The sequence below is a fragment of the Gopherus evgoodei genome, unplaced genomic scaffold, assembly GCF_007399415.2.
Source record: "Gopherus evgoodei ecotype Sinaloan lineage unplaced genomic scaffold, rGopEvg1_v1.p scaffold_34_arrow_ctg1, whole genome shotgun sequence".
Taxonomy (NCBI): Eukaryota; Metazoa; Chordata; order Testudines; family Testudinidae; genus Gopherus; species Gopherus evgoodei.
Genome location: NW_022060016.1, coordinates 1628831 through 1646173, shown reverse-complemented (window position 1 = coordinate 1646173; position 17343 = coordinate 1628831). Strand labels below are relative to the sequence as shown.

Here is a 17343-nt window from a genome sequence, read left to right as displayed (position 1 = left end):
TGCATGCAAGGCGCAGGGCGCAGTGGAAGCCATGTGATCTGTGTGCATGTGATGTGAAGCTGGTGGGGAGTGGGGCGGGGAGCAGGTGGCTGTTGGTTCAGCTCATCCAAAACAGGATGTGGTGGCACATGGGATGATCTGTGAGTGCCCTGGGGCTGCGCCCGGCCACCTCTGCCCTTTTAATTCCCAGTCGTCTCCCCCCTCCCACCATTCCCTTCCCCCTTTGGCCCCTGGAAGGCAAACCCCTTCCTCTTTCCACACATGACCATACTGCCCTGCCCTCCCCCACCCTCACACTTCTCCCTCTTCCCCCAGCAGATCAGTGCTGTCAAAGTGTCCCCGATCGGAGGAACTGCACTCTGAGCATCCTGTCACAAGGTCAGCGCCAGCCCAGCTTGCAGCGAGGAAAGGGGAGAGTCAGGCTGCCCGGCGCTGGGAGGGCAGAGACCGCGGCAGAATGGTCAGGCTGAGTATTGCTTCACCGGCAAGGGGGTCAGGAAGGGAGGTGGGGAGGGCGCATTGGAGGCAGGGGGGTTCCTTAAGGAGCGGTTGTTGTGTGTCCCCACCCCTCAGCTCCCCTGCAAAGCTGGGATCCGGATTTGGGGCGTGTTCAAATCGAGACTTTCATTCTGAGGGCCTCAGCCCGGCTGGGGTGGGGAGGCAGGAGGCCATGTGCCCGTGGAGGGCAGCTCTGGACCCTGCACCCTGCAGCAAGAGGAGTTTGCAAGCTCCGAGATTTCAGCGGTGGCGCCGAGTGGCACCAGCAATGGTGGTGGGTGGGAGGCCCAGGAAAGGTGCCTGTGCCCTGGATAGCCTGGCAGCAGCCTGTGGATTGGGGGAACTGCTCACCAGCCCCTTCTGGGGGACGTGGGAGAGCTGGCGGTTAGATCCAGAGCTTAGCATGGTGCCAGTATTTGCCTTGCTGTATCGGGGCGCCCCTGCCTCCCTCCCGTGACCCTGGTGTCAAAGGCAATCCGGAAAAGTGGCTACATACAGGAAAGTTTCTTCATCTGCCATCTGTGTATCAACCCAGCCCCATCCTCTATGTGGGTGTGAGACTGTGTGTGTGGCAATGGATGTGAATGTGTGTGTGTGACAATGGCTCTGTGTGTGACAATAGGTGTGAATCTGTGTGTGTGACAATGGGTGTGTGACTGTGTGTGTGTGTGAGACAATGGATGTGTGAGTGACAATGTGTGTGTGAGAGGTGACAATGGCTGTGTGTGAATGTGTGTGTGAAATGTGTGTGTGAGAGACAATGGGTGTGAGTCTCTGTGACAATGTGTGTGTGACAGGTGTGAGCCTCTATGCGTGTGACAATGGCTGCTTGTGGCATGGGTGTGAGCCTCTGTGTGTGAAATGTGTGCATGTGTGACAATGGGTGTGAATCTGTGTGTGTGACAATAGGTGTGTGTGCATGACAATGGCTGTGTGTGACAATGGCTGCATGTGACATGAGTGTGAGTCTGTGTGTGAAACATGTGTGTGACAATGGGTGTGTGTAACAATTGGTGTCTGTATGACAATGAATATGTATGAGTGTGACAACAGGTGCGTGACAATGTGTGTGTGGCAATGGCAGTGGGTGTGACAGTGGGTGTGAGTCTCTGTATGTGTGACAAGGGGCGGACATCTGTGTCTATGTGACAATGGGTGGGTGAGTGTTTGTAAGGCGCTGTGTGTGTGTGACACTGGGTGTGTCTCTGTGTGGGTGCGACAATGGGCATGGGTGTGTGTGTGTGACACTAGGTGTGCCAGCAAAATGACATGTGTGCGATTGAACATGTATGTGGGGGGGATGGTAGGGAGGTGTGCGTGTGTGCATGTCTCAGCCGGTGGGTCTCTCCCATGCACAGCCCACAGCTGAACAGACCATGAAACATTTTGGACCCACAACCACAATGGTTGCCCCTCCCTTCCCCACCACAAGGGGGCAGTGACCTACACACATGTGTGCTCTCCCTTCCGCATCCCCCAGGCATGGCGAGTCCCCTGCACAAGGCAGGGCACGGAAAGAGCAGCGTCAGCTTCACCATGGGCAGAAGGAGGCTGTTTCCTTGGAAACAACCCCAGGCTACTCCTGTCCCAGCAGGGGGTGCTGTGGGGTGCGGGGCAGGAACGCTGGCTGTGGGTGGAAGCTCCCCCTCCCCTCCAGGGTGGGGGTCCCACAGGGAGGCGGCCCCAGCCTCTGCCCCCTCTCATGACCGGTCTCTCTGCAGTCGGACTCCCTGGTCGTGTGCGACGTGGACCCCGCGCTCACGGAGAAGCTGAGGAAATTCCGCTTCCGGAAGGAAACCAACAATGCGGCCATCCTCAGTGAGTGTCCCCGGGGCGGCTCCCTCCCCAGGGGTGCCATCCCCGGCCCTTCTCCGCCTCCCTGACCCCCACCCGCATGTGCCTTGGTGGATCTTCCGCTCAGCCTGTGCCCTGGACAGCCGCTGGGGCCAGTTTCTCCCAGCAGGGGGCGCTGTGGGGAGCAGGGCAAGGGTGCTGGCTGTGGGGGGAGCTCCCAGCTACTCCAGTCCCAGCAGGAGGCGCTGTGGGGAGCAGGGCCAGAGCACTGGCTGGGGGTCATTCAGCGTCCCCGAGGGGCAGGCAGCGCTGCTCTGGTATCTGCTGGCAGAGGTGGCCCATGTGCAGATCGTGACCCTGGCTCTGTCTCTCCCCCCAGTGAAGATTGACAAGGAGCAGCAGCTGGTGGTGCTGGAGGAGGAATTCCAGGTGGGGACCTTTCACTCCCTTCTTCCAGCTACCTTTGGAAAGCCTAGTTCAGTTAAAGGCCCTGCAGGCAGTGGACTCGTGCCTAACTCCTCCCAGATGCCACTATGCCACAGGGCTCCCACGGCATCAGTGGGGCTAGAACCCAGCTCCTCTTGCTTCCAAAGCCCAGCCCCCTGCCACTGGGCCTGGAGAAGCACAGTAGGTGGCTATGAGGTGCAGAGGTGGCAGTCTGATTGTCTCCACTAGAGGGCAGTGTTCTCAAGCTCTGGCGCACACACAGAGCAGGTGTCAATTGCTCCAGCAGGGGGTAGTGTGCACACGCATACACACACACACACACACACACACACACACACCTCATCCCCTCCAGTAAGGGGCAGCAGGGACACACACACACACACACACAGCAGGGCTCATCCCCTCCAGTAGGGGGCAGCAGGGACACACACACACACACACACACACACACACACACACACACACACAGCAGGGCTCATCCCCTCCAGCAGGCAGCAGGGACACACACACACACACACACACACACACACACACAGAGCAGGGCTCATCCCCTCCAGTAGGGGGCAGCAGGGACACACACACACACACACACACACACACACCACAGCAGGGCTCATCCCCTCCAGCACGAGGCAGCAGAGACGGACGTACACACACTCACACACACCCCCAGGTTCCCATCCCTCCAGCAGGGACACATGCAGAGCATGTGCCAATTTCTCCAGCAGGGGGCAGCAGACACACACAGAGCCAGGTTCATTCCCTCCAGCAGGGACAAGGACACTGGACACACACAGAGCAGGTGCCCATTGCTCCAGGAGGGGGAAGCGCGCGCGCACACACACACACACACACACACACACACACACACACAGAGTCTCTCTCTCTGCATCTCGCCCTCTAAGGTTGAGTGCTGGGCCCTTGAGGGGAGGCGCGTGGCCCCCAAAGGAACCCCATTATCCTTCCAAACAGTCGTCTGCGTTCCCCAGCCTGCTGCATGCGACGTTCCGGCAGCGCGTCGAGAACCAACGTGAGCCGGAGGAAGATAAATTGAATTTACCACCGAATGAAACAGCCCCGGGGAGGCCTCATGGCTCGCACCAGTCGGTTTCATGTTTAATTCGATCCGAGTCTGCAGTTTTTGCAACCTGAATGAAGCTGCCACACAGCTTCCGGCTCGCTGCCCTAAAACAAGGGCTTGCTACAACGCTGAGGCCAAATGCACCGTGGAGACTACGAAGCCTGAATTAGATCCCGCCCCGGGAACTAGGACTGACCCAGAACCAACTGCATGGGCCCCATTATCTGGGTGCTGTATGTAAGAAATGCATAGAAAGTCCAGTCCCCAAGGTGCTCGCTGTCTCTGGTGAGAGGGGAATGAGGGTCACTTTACACTGGTGGGGGCAATATCTTTAGCCCCACAGAAGGGGAAACTGAGGCACAGAGCAGGACCATGACTCACCCAAGGCAAGGAACAAAAACCTGGTGTCCTGTGTCCCAGCACCCTGCCCATTAGACTGCACTGCCTCTTGCTACCAGTTCTCTCCCGTTGGTTTCAAATCTCCCATTGGTTTCACTGTCTATATGACCCATTCTTCTCCCCTCGGAGGGCTGGTCTATATAGAAGGTAGCAACTTACTACTGCCGCCAGTTAGCAGAGTAAATTCTTTATTCAGAGATTCCAAGGCCAGAAGGGACCATTTTGATCCTCTGGGTAACACAGGCCAGAGAACTGCCCCCAAATAATTCCTAGAGCCGAGCTTTAAGGAAAACCTCCAGTCTTGATTTAAAAATGGTCTGATGGAGAATCCACCCCAACCCTTGGTGAGATGTTCCGGCAGTTAATGACCTTCCCTGTTAAAAATTTACACTTTGTTTCTAGTCGGAATGTATCTAGCTTCATCTTCTTGCCATTGGGTCGTGTTAGACCTTTGTCTGCTAGACTGAAGAGCCCGTTTTTCAATATTTGTTCCCCATGGAGGTGCTGACAGCCTGGGATCCAGTTCCACCTTCACCGTCTCTTTGTTAAGCGAAATAAGTTGAGTTCCTTGAGCCTGTCACTGTACGGCAGGTTTTCTAATCCTCCGATCATTCTTGTGGCTCGTCTCTGAACACTCTCCAATTTAGCAACATCCTCCTCGGATTGTGGGAACCAGAACTGAAGCCTGAATCCCAGCAGCGGTCGCACCAGGGCCAAACTCAGAGGGGAAATAACCTCACTGCTTCTACACGAGATTCCCTTCTTTATACATCCAGGATCGCATTCGCTCTTTCGGCCCCAGCTTAGCACTGGGAGCTCCTGTTCCACTGATTCTCCACCACAACCCCCCGGTCTTTTCCAGAGTCACAGCTTCCCAGGAGAGAGCCCCCCAGTCTGTCCGTCTAGCTCAAGCGGTGGCGAGCAGTGCTGGGATCCAGATGTTCAGGAAAGCCCCAACAGTGAGCCAGACCCTCAGTGTGACGTTAACAAACCCTAATAAAAACAGATGGGAATTCTTCCATGACTGAGCAGCCCATATTTCAGATAGACGGGGTTGCTGGTAGGATTGGACTCATTCAGCCCCGGCCGGTTGTTTGGCCCAGATCCACAAAGGTATTTGGGCTCCTAACTTCCACGGAGACCAAGGGGAGTTAGGCGCCCAAAGAGCTTTGATCCTGAAGGGTTACGAGGTGGGACTGTGGCTCCGTTTCCCTCAAGATTTGAGCAGGCTTGTGCCATGGCACCCGGTGCCCCTTGGCTGGGCTTGGAGGAGATTTGATTGTAGACTAATCCCTGGGCATGTAGCGACCCGGGGCCCGGCTCGAAGGGCAGCTGCAAAGGAAAGAGCAATCGCTCTGATGCCTCTTTCAGTGCCGGCGATTTCAGACACGGGCTCAGCTGTTGATCCTGGATCTTGGGTGTCTCTGAAGGAACAGCGCCCAGCTCCCTGCTGTTCTGCATGCCCAGCCCCTCCACTCTTGCTGGCCTGTGTACGGAGTGGCCCTTCCTGCCCTTCCACTGGGCCACCCCTCCTACCGCTGCCCAGCTAGGGAGAGAACCCAGGAGTCCTGATTCCCAGCCCTTCCTGCTCTAACTGCTAGCCCCCACTCTCCTCCCAGAGCTGAGTGTGGAACCCAAGAGTCCTTATTCCCAGCCCCCCATGCTGTGACCCACTGGACTCCCCTCCCCTCCCCTCCCAGATCTGAGGAAAGAACCCAGGAGTTCTGGCTCCCAGGACCTGCTCTGTTTTAACCACTTTGCCAGGCAGGGCAGAGAGTCAGAACTCCTGGGTTCCACATCTGGCTCCGCCACTGACTTGCTGGGCGACCTAGTTCAAGTCTCTGCTCTGTTCCACGCCTCAGTTTCCCCATCTGTACAATGGCGGGTGATGGGGAGGTTCCTTGTCCTCTTCTCCACCCTGCCACCCACCTTAGTTGATGCAGCCTTTGGCATTTCTCCCACAGGACATCTCTCCAGAGGAGCTGAAGAGCGAGCTGCCAGAGCGCCAGCCCCGATATCCTTCTGCCATGGGGTGGGGAGGGGGCATTTGAGCCACCTTGTGGGGCGCAGGCATCGCACATGGTGGCAGGATGCCAGAAGTATGCATGGGGGATGCATGTGTATGTGTGGCGGGGGTCCTCTGGGATCATCCTTGCCCCTGGGAAAGGATGGATGCCAGGGCTGTGGGCAGGGAAAAGGGTCCCTTGCCCCCAGCTTGGAGCAGATTTGAGATCAGAGGGGGCTACAGGGAGCAACCCGGGGATCAGAGCAGCAGGAGGCAGCGCAAGAGAGGGAGAAGAAAACTCTTGTGGGGGGGTGTACCCAACAACCTCCCTGCTTGTGGCTCTGCAGCGCGGTGGGAGGATGGGTAGGAGCACCAGAGCTCCGGGCTTTGGGCCAACCTGCCCCAGGCTCTGCAGGGCTGGGGTCCTGGGAGACCCCAATGTGTCTGATGTGGGTGGGGAAGCCCACAGTGGGTATCCAGGGGGGCAGGAACGGCCAGGAGGGTGATGAGACGGAGAAGGATAGAGACAGGAGCGTTTCAGGCGTGGCCCAGCTCAGGCGAGAAGCTGCTGCCTCCTTGACTGGGGCTACCTTTGTGGTGTACAGTTATAAATACGTCCATGATGACGGGCGCATCTCCTACCCGCTCTGCTTCATCTTCTCCAGCCCAGTCGGTAAGAACCAGGAGGAGCGGGGTCCAGCTGTTAGAGGTGGGTGGTGCTGGGAGCCAGGACTCCTGGGTTCTATCTCTAGCTCTGAGAGGGGAGTGGTGTCTAGTGGTTAGAGCAGGGGGGCTGGGAGGCAGGACTCCTGGGTTCTATCCCAGCCCTGGGAGGGGAGTGGGGTCTAGAAGTTAGAACTGGGCACCAGGACTCCTGGGTTCTCTCTCTGTCTCTCCCCCCGGGGCAGGGTGCAAGCCGGAGCAGCAGATGATGTATGCCGGGAGCAAGAACAGGCTGGTGCAGGCAGCCGAGCTCACCAAGGTACCAGGGCAGTGCCGCCCCTTCGAGCTCCTCCCATGGGCAGTGCTAACACCCCCAGGGACCCCTGCTCCCCATAGCCCCCTCACCCAAGTTGCCAGCCACATATCCATGCTAGAGGGGTTACCTCTGCCTCTGGCCCATGGTGGAATGAGCTGTCGCTCTCCCCTCCTCTACACCCTGCTCTGCCTCGTTCCAGGGCCAGGGGCCTGCCCTATAGCAGGGGGTCTTGTCACTTCCTCGCCCCGGGGCCTCCCACCCATCTAGCAGGGACCTGCCCTCATACTTGGGGTCTAGCCAGGATCCCTGGATTGTCCCATAGCTGGGATCCCCCAGCTGCTAGAGATGGGATCAGTACCCCCCAATGGTGGGATTTACTGCCCCACCCATTCAGCATCCATGCCCCTGAATCAAGGCTCTTCTCTGGAGGACCCCACATTAATTCCCACCCCAGCTCCATCCACCTCTCCCTCCACCCCCCAGGTGTTCGAGATCCGGACCACGGAGGACCTGACCGAGGAGTGGCTGCGGGAACGGCTGGCTTTCTTCCGCTAGGAGGCAAAGAGATCCCCCCAAGGCTGGCTCCGAGATCCCCCCGACACCACCGGGCCCGGGACCCTCACCCCCTCCAGCGACTGTCAGGGAAACAAATAAACCCCTTGGAATCCAACCTGGGTGTCTGGTCCATGTCCGAGGTCTGTCCCCGCTTGGGGGGGTAACCCTGCCACCCCCAGTGTTGCCTGGGTCTGCCTCTCCCCTCCATTACTGCTGGGGGGCTAATGCTGCCCCCCCTTCCCTGTTCTCAGTTCTGAGCCCCCGCCCGCCAGGGCCTAGCAGAGAACCCCCCTCCCTGTGCGGTGCTGTATGGGGAGCCCTCGGGGCCCACCCCACTCATCCCCTCCTGTCTCCCCTGGCCCTACCCCCTTGCCAGGCCCCAGACTCTATTTCATGTTGGCTGAGATGGGAAATCGGAGGTGAGCGTGAACCCCCCCCCTTCACCCCTGGGGAGGGTCCCTCCAGGGCTGGGCTGGGTCGGTGGGAGCGCTCACCCTGCCTGTACTCTGGGGGATACCCCCATTCTCCAGCCTGGCACTGCATTCCAAGGGAGAACGCCCCCTACTGAGCCCCCCAGCTACTCACAGGGCAGCCCCCCCAGCCTGCATGAGCAGCGTCCTGCTGTCTCTTCGTAACCAGGAACCGGGGGTTTGCAGTTCTGGGCGGGAAGGTCCAGGGGGCAGCAATGATTCAGTGGGAGGGGGGCATGGGCAGGGCTGGGGGGTGCTGGGTGTTTTATTTATAAAAGAATCCAGATTAGAAGGCAAAAGGCTGATTCTGAGTTGGGACCCGAGAGTTAGCACAGGGAGTAGAGTGGCTTGGGGAGTGCTTGTCTCAGAGCAGGCTCACACACACACACACAGAGCAGGGCTCATTCTCTCCAGGAGAGGGCAGCAGGGACACACACACACACACACACACACACACACACACACACACACACAGAGCAGGGCTCATTCCCTCCAGCAGGGACACACACACACACACACACACACACACAGAGCAGGGCTCATTCCCTCCAGCAGGGACACACACACACACACACATACACACACACACACACACACAGAGCAGGGCTCATTCTCTCCAGGAGAGGGCAGCAGGGACACTCACACACACACACACACACACACACACACACACACAGAGCAGGGCTCATTCCCTCCAGCAGGGACACACACACACAGACACACACACACACACACACACACAGAGCAGGGTCCGTCCCCTCCAGCAGGGTTTCTCACACACACACAGACACACACACACACACTCACAAAGAGCAGGGCCCATCCCCCCGGCAGGGGGCAGCAGGGTCTCTCTCTCTCTCTCTCACACACACACACACACAAACACAGCAGAGCTCATCCCCTCCAGCAGGGGGAGGCAGGGTCTCTCTCTCTCTCTCTCTCTCTCTCTCTCTCTCTCTCTCTCACACACACACACACACACACACACACACATAGAGCAGGGCTCATTCCCTCCAGCAGGGGGAAGCAGGGTCTCACACACACACACACACACACACACACACACACACAGCAGAACTCAGCCCCTATAGCAGGGGGCAGCAGGGAAACACACACACACAAAGCACACACACACACATACACACAGAACTGGTTGATCAGTCTCAAAATGTAACTGTAAACAGGGAATCATCACTGAACAGGTCTGTCTCCAGTGGGGTCCCGCGGGGGTCGGTTCTCGGCCCTGCACTATTTCACCTTTTTGCCCAGGTCGAAGCTGTAACCTTGTCACTGATGAAGTTTGCAGACGACGTAAAGATCGGGGCGGGGGAGTAAATACAAGGTGACACATCACTGATTCAGGGCGATCGGGATGCTTTGGGAAACGGCACAAGCACCCGATATGTGTTTGAGTACGGCTCGGTGTCAATGGAGACATCCGGGCACAAAGAATGAGCTAGACGGACAGGCTGGGGGGCTCTCTCCTGGGAAGCCGTGACTCTGAAAAAGACCCGAGGGTCGTGGTGGAGAATCAGCGGAACAGGAGCTCCCAGTGCGGTGCTAGGGCCGAAAGAGCTAGTGTGATCCTGGGATGTATAAAGGAGAATCTCGAGGAGGAGCAGAGAGGTTCTTTCCCCTCTGTGTTTGGCCCTGGTGCGACCGCTGCTGGGATCTTGTGTCCGGTCTGGTGCCCACCGGTCAAGGAGGATGTTGATGAATTGGAGAGGGGTCAGAGAAGAGTCCTGAGAATGATCAGAGGGTTGGAAAACCTGCCTGGTCGTGAAGGACTCCAGGAGCTACTTTACCCAAGAGAAGGGGACGTGTGACTCGATCCCAGGCTACAAGCACCTCGGGATGGTGTTTGACTGGAGTAAGGGCCCAATTCTGCTCTCAGATGCAGCAGAGTAACTCTCTTGAAGTCAATGGGGTCAGACCCCAGCAGGTGTCAATTGGCCTTAGCTCCATTGACATGAGTCTGGCCCCACACAGTGAGTTACTCCGGATTTACACCAGCATCAGAATCTGTCCTGTCGCCTCCACTGCTGCCTTTTGGCCCATGGGGAAGGGGGAGAGGGCGTCAGTACATGACCCCCACCCCCAACAATGCGCCATGTAACCCAGAAACCGCCCTGGTGTTCCCCCTTGAAATAGAACAATGGCTTGGCTGGTTACCGTGGCAACCAGCTGACGGTCCGGCCTAGTTACAAGCTGCGCCACATCCGTCAATTGCCAGCGCCCCCCGCCCCTGCCCAGCCTTCCTAGGGTCCCCTGGCCCGGTGCGCAGTGCCAAGGGCTGCTGGCCCAGGAAGGCAGGGCGGCTGATACCACAGAGCCCTGTTCCCCTCCACCCCCCACACACATCTTGGGCCCTGCTCTCCCCTGCCCCAACTCCAGCCCTCACCCTGGCCTCCGGGCTTAAGAATAATTCATTGGGAGGAGGCTCTGCGCTGACTGAAGCTTGTATGAGGGAGCCGGGGCTATTTCCTGGGGCTGAAATCCATCTCTCCATCCATCCTCTGTCCCCATCCATCCATCCATCCATCCATCCTCTGTCCCCATACACTCCATCCATCCACCCAACCATCCATCCATTCTCTGTCCCCATCCAACCATCCATCCATCCTCTGTCCCCATCCATCCATCCAACCATCCATCCACCTCTGTCCCCATCCATCCATCCATTCATCCATCCATCCATTCTCTGTCCCTATACACTCCATCCATCCATCCATTCATCCATCCTCTGTCCCCATCCATCCATCCTCTGTCCCCATCCATCCATCCATCCTGTCCCCATACACACCATCCATCCACCCAACCATCCATCCATCCTCTGTCCCCATCCATCCATCCAACCATCCATCCATCCTCTGTCCCCATCCATCCATTCATCCATCCATCCATTCTCTGTCCCTATACACTCCATCCATCCATCCATTCATCCATCCTCTGTCCCCATCCATCCATCCTCTGTCCCCATCCATCCATCCATCCATCCATCCATCCATCCATCCATCCATCCATTCTCTGTACCCATACACTCCATCCATCCATCCAACCATCCATCCTCTGTCCCCATCCAACCATCCATCCATCCATCCATCCTCTGTCCCCATCCATCCATCCAACCATCCATCCATCCTCTGTCCCCATCCATCCATCCATCCATTCTCTGTCCCTATACACTCCATCCATCCATCCATTCATCCATCCTCTGTCCCCATCCATCCATCCTCTGTCCCCATCCATCCATCCATCCATCCATCCATCCTGTCCCCATACACACCATCCATCCACCCAACCATCCATCCATCCTCTGTCCCCATCCATCCATCCAACCATCCATCCATTCTCTGTCCCCATCCATCCATCCAACCATCCATCCATCCTCTGTCCCCATCCATCCATTCATCCATCCATCCATTCTCTGTCCCTATACACTCCATCCATCCATCCATTCACCCATCCTCTATCCCCATTCATCCATCCTCTGTCCCCATCCATCCATTCATCCATCCATCCATTCTCTGTCCCTATACACTCCATCCATCCATCCATTCATCCATCCTCTGTCCCCATCCATCCATCCTCTGTCCCCATCCATCCATCCATCCATCCATCCATCCATCCTGTCCCCATACACTCCATCCATCCACCCAACCATCCATCCATCCTCTGTCCCCATACACTCCATCCATCCATCCATCTCCATCCCTCCCCATACACAATATCCATCGATCCCTCCGATATACTCACTCATTCATCCATCCCTCCATCCTTCCATCCATCCCTCTGTCCCCATACACTCCATCTATCCATCTCCATCCATCCACACACACACACTGTCTAAATCCATCCATCCCTCTGTCCCCATATCCTTCATCCATCCCCATACACCCATCCATTCATCTCCATCCCTCCCCATACACAATATCCATCCCATATACTCACCCACTCATCCATCCATCCATTCATCCCTCCATCCATCCCTCTGTCCCCATACACTCCATCCATCCCCAAATACAGCTATCCATCCATCTCCATCCCTCCCTCCATCCCCATACACAATATCCACCCATGAATCCATCCATCCCATATACTCATCCATCCCCATAAATTCTCTCAATCCATCCATTCCTCCATCCCCATACACAGTATCTAAACTAATCCATCCCCTTATAAACCCCTCTATCCCTCCGTGGGCTCCCTGGTCTGATTTGGGGTGGCAGGGAGGAGAGGTATCAGGAGAGAGGAGCCCATAGATCTGAGCGGGGGAGAGAAGGGGATATGGGGTCCCCTGCTCTGATTGGGAGCCCTCCCTCCGCACATTATGAAGACAGGCTCTGCCAGTCCTGCCCAGGATGCCCTGAGGTGGCGCTACTCGGAGCATCGCCAGGGCCCCGCTGTCATGAGGACCCGCAGACACGCCTATGTGAGCACGAGAAGCCGCACTTGGAGGGCGAGGCCTGGACAGCACCAGCTGGTGCTGCTGTCAGGAGGGAGTGACTGTGTAGCGTCTGTCGCGCCATGGGCAGGGGTCTCTGGCCAGGCCAGGGAGCCTGGCTGCACTGACGTTGGGAGCAGAGCGCTCCCTTCTGAGTCCCCCGCCCTGCTCCCCGCAGCACAGCTCCCCCTAGCACTGCAGCATTGGGGGAGCCCTGATTGCAAGGGGAGAGCGCCCCCTTCTGAGTCCCCCGCCCTGCTCCCCACAGCACAATGCCCCCTAGCACTGCAGCATTGGGGGAGCACTGATTGCCAGGGGAGAGCGCCCCCTTCTGAGTCCCCCGCCCTGCTCCCCACAGCACAATGCCCCCTAGCACTGCAGCATTGGGGGAGCACTGATTGCAAGGGGAGAGCGCCCCCTTCTGAGCCCCCCGCCCTGCTCCCCACAGCACAATGCCCCCTAGCACTGCAGCATTGGGGGCAGCACTGATTGCAAGGGGAGAGCGCCCCCTTCTGAGTCCCCCGCCCTGCTCCCCACAGCACAATGCCCCCTAGCACTGCAGCATTGGGGGCAGCACTGATTGCAAGGGGAGAGTGCCCCCTTCTGAGCCCCCCGCCCTGCTCCCCACAGCACAGCGCCCCCTAGCACTGCAGCATTGGGGGCAGCACAGACTCGGGGGGCAGAGTGCCCCCTTCTGAGTCTCCCGCCCTGCTCCCCACAGCATAGTGCCCCCTAGCACTGCAGTGTAGTAAGATGAGATCCTGAAACATAAGTCCTTTTATCAGAGGCCCAAGGTCTGAGCTAAAATAATGGTCAAGACTTTGCTGATATAAAACAAAGTTAAGTTGTGACCAACTGGCAGGCCCTGCTCACAGAAGCTGGCTTGAAGAGGGTGGATGCTGCAAAAACACATATGCCTAAAATGTACTGGGCACAAGTAGTGGAAACGTGCTAGGATGGTACCAGGACACTCCAGCACGAGCACATTCCCCACAGATAACAGGGATGTGCTGCCCCACCCTAAAGACGGGGTTATAAGGATAATATGATGGCTAAGGGTGTTTTGCTCGAACCAACATGTACAAGGTGATAGGCGGCACCTTGACACGTAGAGGGGTTGTACCCCAGTACATCAGGAGTGAAGTGTAACTCGTTTGCACCCGTGTATAATAATGGACCTCTGAGGGGTTGTCTTTGTCTGGCCTAGGGGGCAGTGGTTAAATCCCGCCACTGACTGAGCCGGTCCATTGTCAGGGAGCACATCTGTACTAGCAGAACTGTAGAGATGTGATTGGGGAGCTAGAGACGGTGTTTCATCTGGCAATAAACCTGGCCGTCTGCCTTTGTGCCTTATCAGAGTCTGCGGTCCTTGGGGTTTCTCTCAGGGTCTGGTGTGCCGGCGACCTGCGCAGAGCCGGGGCAGCACGCAGGGGGAACACATGCACCCAGCCGCCTGTTATCAGCAATGGACAGAGCAGAGCACCACACCGATGACGTCTGACGACATTCAGCATTGGGGGCAGCACTGACTCTGGGGACAGAGCGCCCCCTTCTGAGCCCCCCGCCCTGCTCCCTGCAGCACAGTGCCCCCTAGTGCCACATTAGGGCATTGGGGTCACCACTGATTGCAAGGGGAGAGCGCCCCCTTCTGAGCCCCACCTGCCTTGCTTCCTGCAGACAGCACCCCCTAGTGCCACATTAGGGCATTGGGGTCACCACTGATTGCAGGGGGAGACAGCCCCTTTCTGAGCCCCCCCTGCCTTGCTTCCTGCAGACAGCACCCCCTACTGGTGTACTGGGGCATGGTGATCAGCACTGGCACAAAATAAAGGACAGGAGCTGTGCTACTCTGTAATCATCATAGGGCGTGATTGCAGCACATGCAATCAGACTAGCCAGCGTTAAGTACCCAGACCAGCGAAGCCGCAGCAGCATGGGGCACAGAGCTGGCTAGGGGGCTCGGGACTCTTGGGATGGAGGCAGGTGGCTAGCCTGGGCCACTGCCTGCTTAGCTGCAGCTTGGCTGCTATTTTTAGCGAGCTGACACTTGGGTGCCGCCATGAGTTGCAATGCCACCTGCTGATTGCAGCCCGGACCTACCCAGGGAGGCGAAGGCCCTTTGACCTGGCTCCTTTCCAACAAGCCGCAAAGTTTAATGCCTAAAGGACATTTTATGAAAGCACTTGGGAGTATTCCTGCCTCTTGCATCTTGGCGCCCTGTGCTTCCCCTCATCCAGGCCTGGCTCGCCTGGGTGCCTGCTCCTTCTTCCATGGTGCTGGTGGTCCCCAGAGGCTGAGAGCAGCTGGAAAAGTCAGCCAAGGCCCTGGGTGCTTTCCCTTCCTTGCATGCCGGAAAAGGTCAGAGTCACTGGCTGGGGACAGGCTGTGATGCATGGGCCCCGTCAGGCGCAGGCTGACATTCAGGGGAACAGCTGGGAGGGAGGATGGGAAGGGAGGGTTTGCACTGTGTGTGTGTGTGTGTGTTGGGGGGGGAGGTTTGGATCCAAAAGGCAGAGATTGGTGCGGGGCTGAGGGGTGGGGAAGGCAGGGGATGCAGCTGCAAGGGAGAGGCTTCCCCCGGGAAACCGAGTCAGAGTGGTGCTTTGGTGGGAGGGAGATGCAGGACGGGCTAGTGGGTGGGGGCTGGGAGCCAGGACTCCTGGATTCTACTCCTGGCTTGGGAAGGGGAGTGGGCTCTAGTGGGTTAGAGCAGGGGGGCTGGGAATCAGGACTCCTGGGGTCTGGTTCTGGGAGGGCAGTGGGGTCCAGTGGTTAGAGCAGGGGGGCAGCTAGGAGCCAGGACTCCTGGATTTAACTCCTGGCTTGGGAAGGGGAAGCTAGTAGGCAGAACAGTGGGGACGGAGAGTCAGGACTCCTGGGTTCTTTCCTTGATGCTGTAAGGGAATGTGGTGTACTGGTAGGTGGGTGGGGACTGGGAGTCAAGCAGGACTCCTGGGTTCTATCCCAGCTCAGAGAAAGATGTGCTGTCTAATGGTTAGAGTTGGGGCTGGTAGTCAGGCCTACTGGGTGTGTGTGTGTGTGTGCAGGTTGGGGGACGACACAGCCCTGCCCCCCACTGGCTGGGCTCAGCCTGCCCGTGGGGCACTGCCCAAGCCAGGTACCTTTGGCCCTAGTTGTCTGTGGTGCAGGCCATGCAAGTCCCTGGTGCGTGGGAACGAGCCCTGTCCTCTCTGGCTGTGTTGCTGGCAGCTGTGATAAATGCACTTCCTCCCCCTGCGCCGAAGCCCTAACGATGATGGATGAGGAAATGGCTGGGGCCCTCTCAGCGACGCCAGCCAACCGCAGCCAGGGCCTCCCCCAGCCGCAGGTACTGCCAGGCCACCCCCCAGCCAGGGCAGGTACCGTGCCCCTACTTCACCACCGCCCCCCCCAAATGGTGCCTAGGGTGACCAGACAGTAAATGTGAAACATCGGGACATGGGTTGGGGGGGGGCATAATAGGAGCCTATATAAGAAAAAGACCCAAACAAGCGGGACTGTCCCTATAAAATCGGGACATCTGGTCACCCTAAGGGTGCCCATCCCTCCCCCCACGCAGACACACACGCACCCCCTCGGTCTCAATCCCTCCAGCAGGGGGCAGCTGGGACAGCTGGACAGACGGACACACACTGTCTCATTCCACCTCTCCAGCCCCCTCCGTTCCATCGCCTCCTTCCATGACAAATCGCAGCTGCCGCCACATGTCACGTTCAAGGGCCGGGGTAGCGGACAGGAAGAAGCTCCATGTTCTTACTGCTTTTTAGAAGGACTCAGGAAGCGGCGAGACCTTGAGAGCTCACAGGTGCTCGTGCCTCCAATCTCCACTCCGGGGGACAGTGTCCCCAGCCTAGACTGGAGGGCACAGGGGAACTGGGAGTCCTGAGCCAGCCACCTGCCTAGATCTGAGCACCCTGGAGATCTGGGGGAGATCGGATCTTTGAGTGCAGGGCCTGGCTAGTTGGTTTTATTGCTGAGCTCACACAGGAACACGCATGGAACGTGCACACAACACGCCAGCGCAAGAAGCATGAATGAAAAGTGCAACGGGGCTGGAGGGTGTCCCAGACGTGCCAGGCGCATGGAGTGAGGCACCGGGCTGTGCGAGGTGCCAGGCAAGTGAACAGAATGTGCCAGGGCAGAGAGCGTGAAACATCCCAGGAGCTTGCCCCAAACAAGGAGAGTGATTGGGATGGGCGAGATGCATCTCTCTTTATCAAGACATGCCCCGGCACGGCTCATTCCACATGTCGGCTCCTTGCACGTCTGTGGTGCGGTTGGATTTCCAAGCACTTTACAAACATTAATGAATTAAGGTCTCAGTCTCTGCCCTCCCACGGCAAGGTGCCCTCCCCCCATTTTAAGGATGGGGAAACTGAGGCATGGGAGGGCAAAGGACTTGCTCAAGGTCACCCAGAGCATTGGTGTGATGAAGTGGGGGGGTTTCTTGGTTTGTCCGTGTTTTCCAGTGGGTTTCATGCAGAGGGAGTGGGACTCAGTGTCCCTGGGCTTTTGTTACTGGTTTAACGAAGTGAGGGGAGAAGGAGTTTGTTGTTATACAGGACCAGAGAGGGAACTTGGGACCACGGCTGATGGCCTGGAGGATGGAGACCCCAGCGGCTGGTGACCTGATGACCTGGAGACCCAGCTCAGGAGTCACAACCGGTTCTG

The 17343-nt window shown here is 57.8% G+C and overlaps 1 protein-coding gene across 2 annotated transcripts; it reads left to right on the top strand.

Moving 5' to 3' along the window:
* The first annotated feature begins 77 nt into the window (after positions 1-77).
* Positions 78-7773, top strand: GMFG (glia maturation factor gamma). Of its 2 annotated transcripts, XM_030544444.1 has the most exons (8): positions 78-140; positions 319-460; positions 2220-2316; positions 2672-2721; positions 6184-6233; positions 6815-6897; positions 7133-7206; positions 7687-7773. In XM_030544444.1, exons 2-8 carry the CDS (start codon positions 458-460, stop codon positions 7756-7758), a joined length of 429 nt encoding a protein of 142 aa, XP_030400304.1. In that variant the 5' UTR covers positions 78-140; positions 319-457; the 3' UTR covers positions 7759-7773. The 2 variants fall into 2 exon arrangements, with proteins under 2 accessions (XP_030400304.1, XP_030400305.1); XM_030544445.1 differs by lacking the exon at positions 78-140 and having other exon boundaries at positions 158-378.
* The last annotated feature ends 9570 nt before the right edge of the window (positions 7774-17343 follow it).

Coding starts and splice junctions, on each gene's coding strand:
- GMFG (XM_030544444.1), top strand. Junction 6,234..6,814: donor CTGCCAGAGCGCCAGCCCCG/ATATCCTTCTGC, acceptor GACTGGGGCTAC/CTTTGTGGTGTACAGTTATA. Junction 6,898..7,132: donor CATCTTCTCCAGCCCAGTCG/GTAAGAACCAGG, acceptor CCCCCGGGGCAG/GGTGCAAGCCGGAGCAGCAG.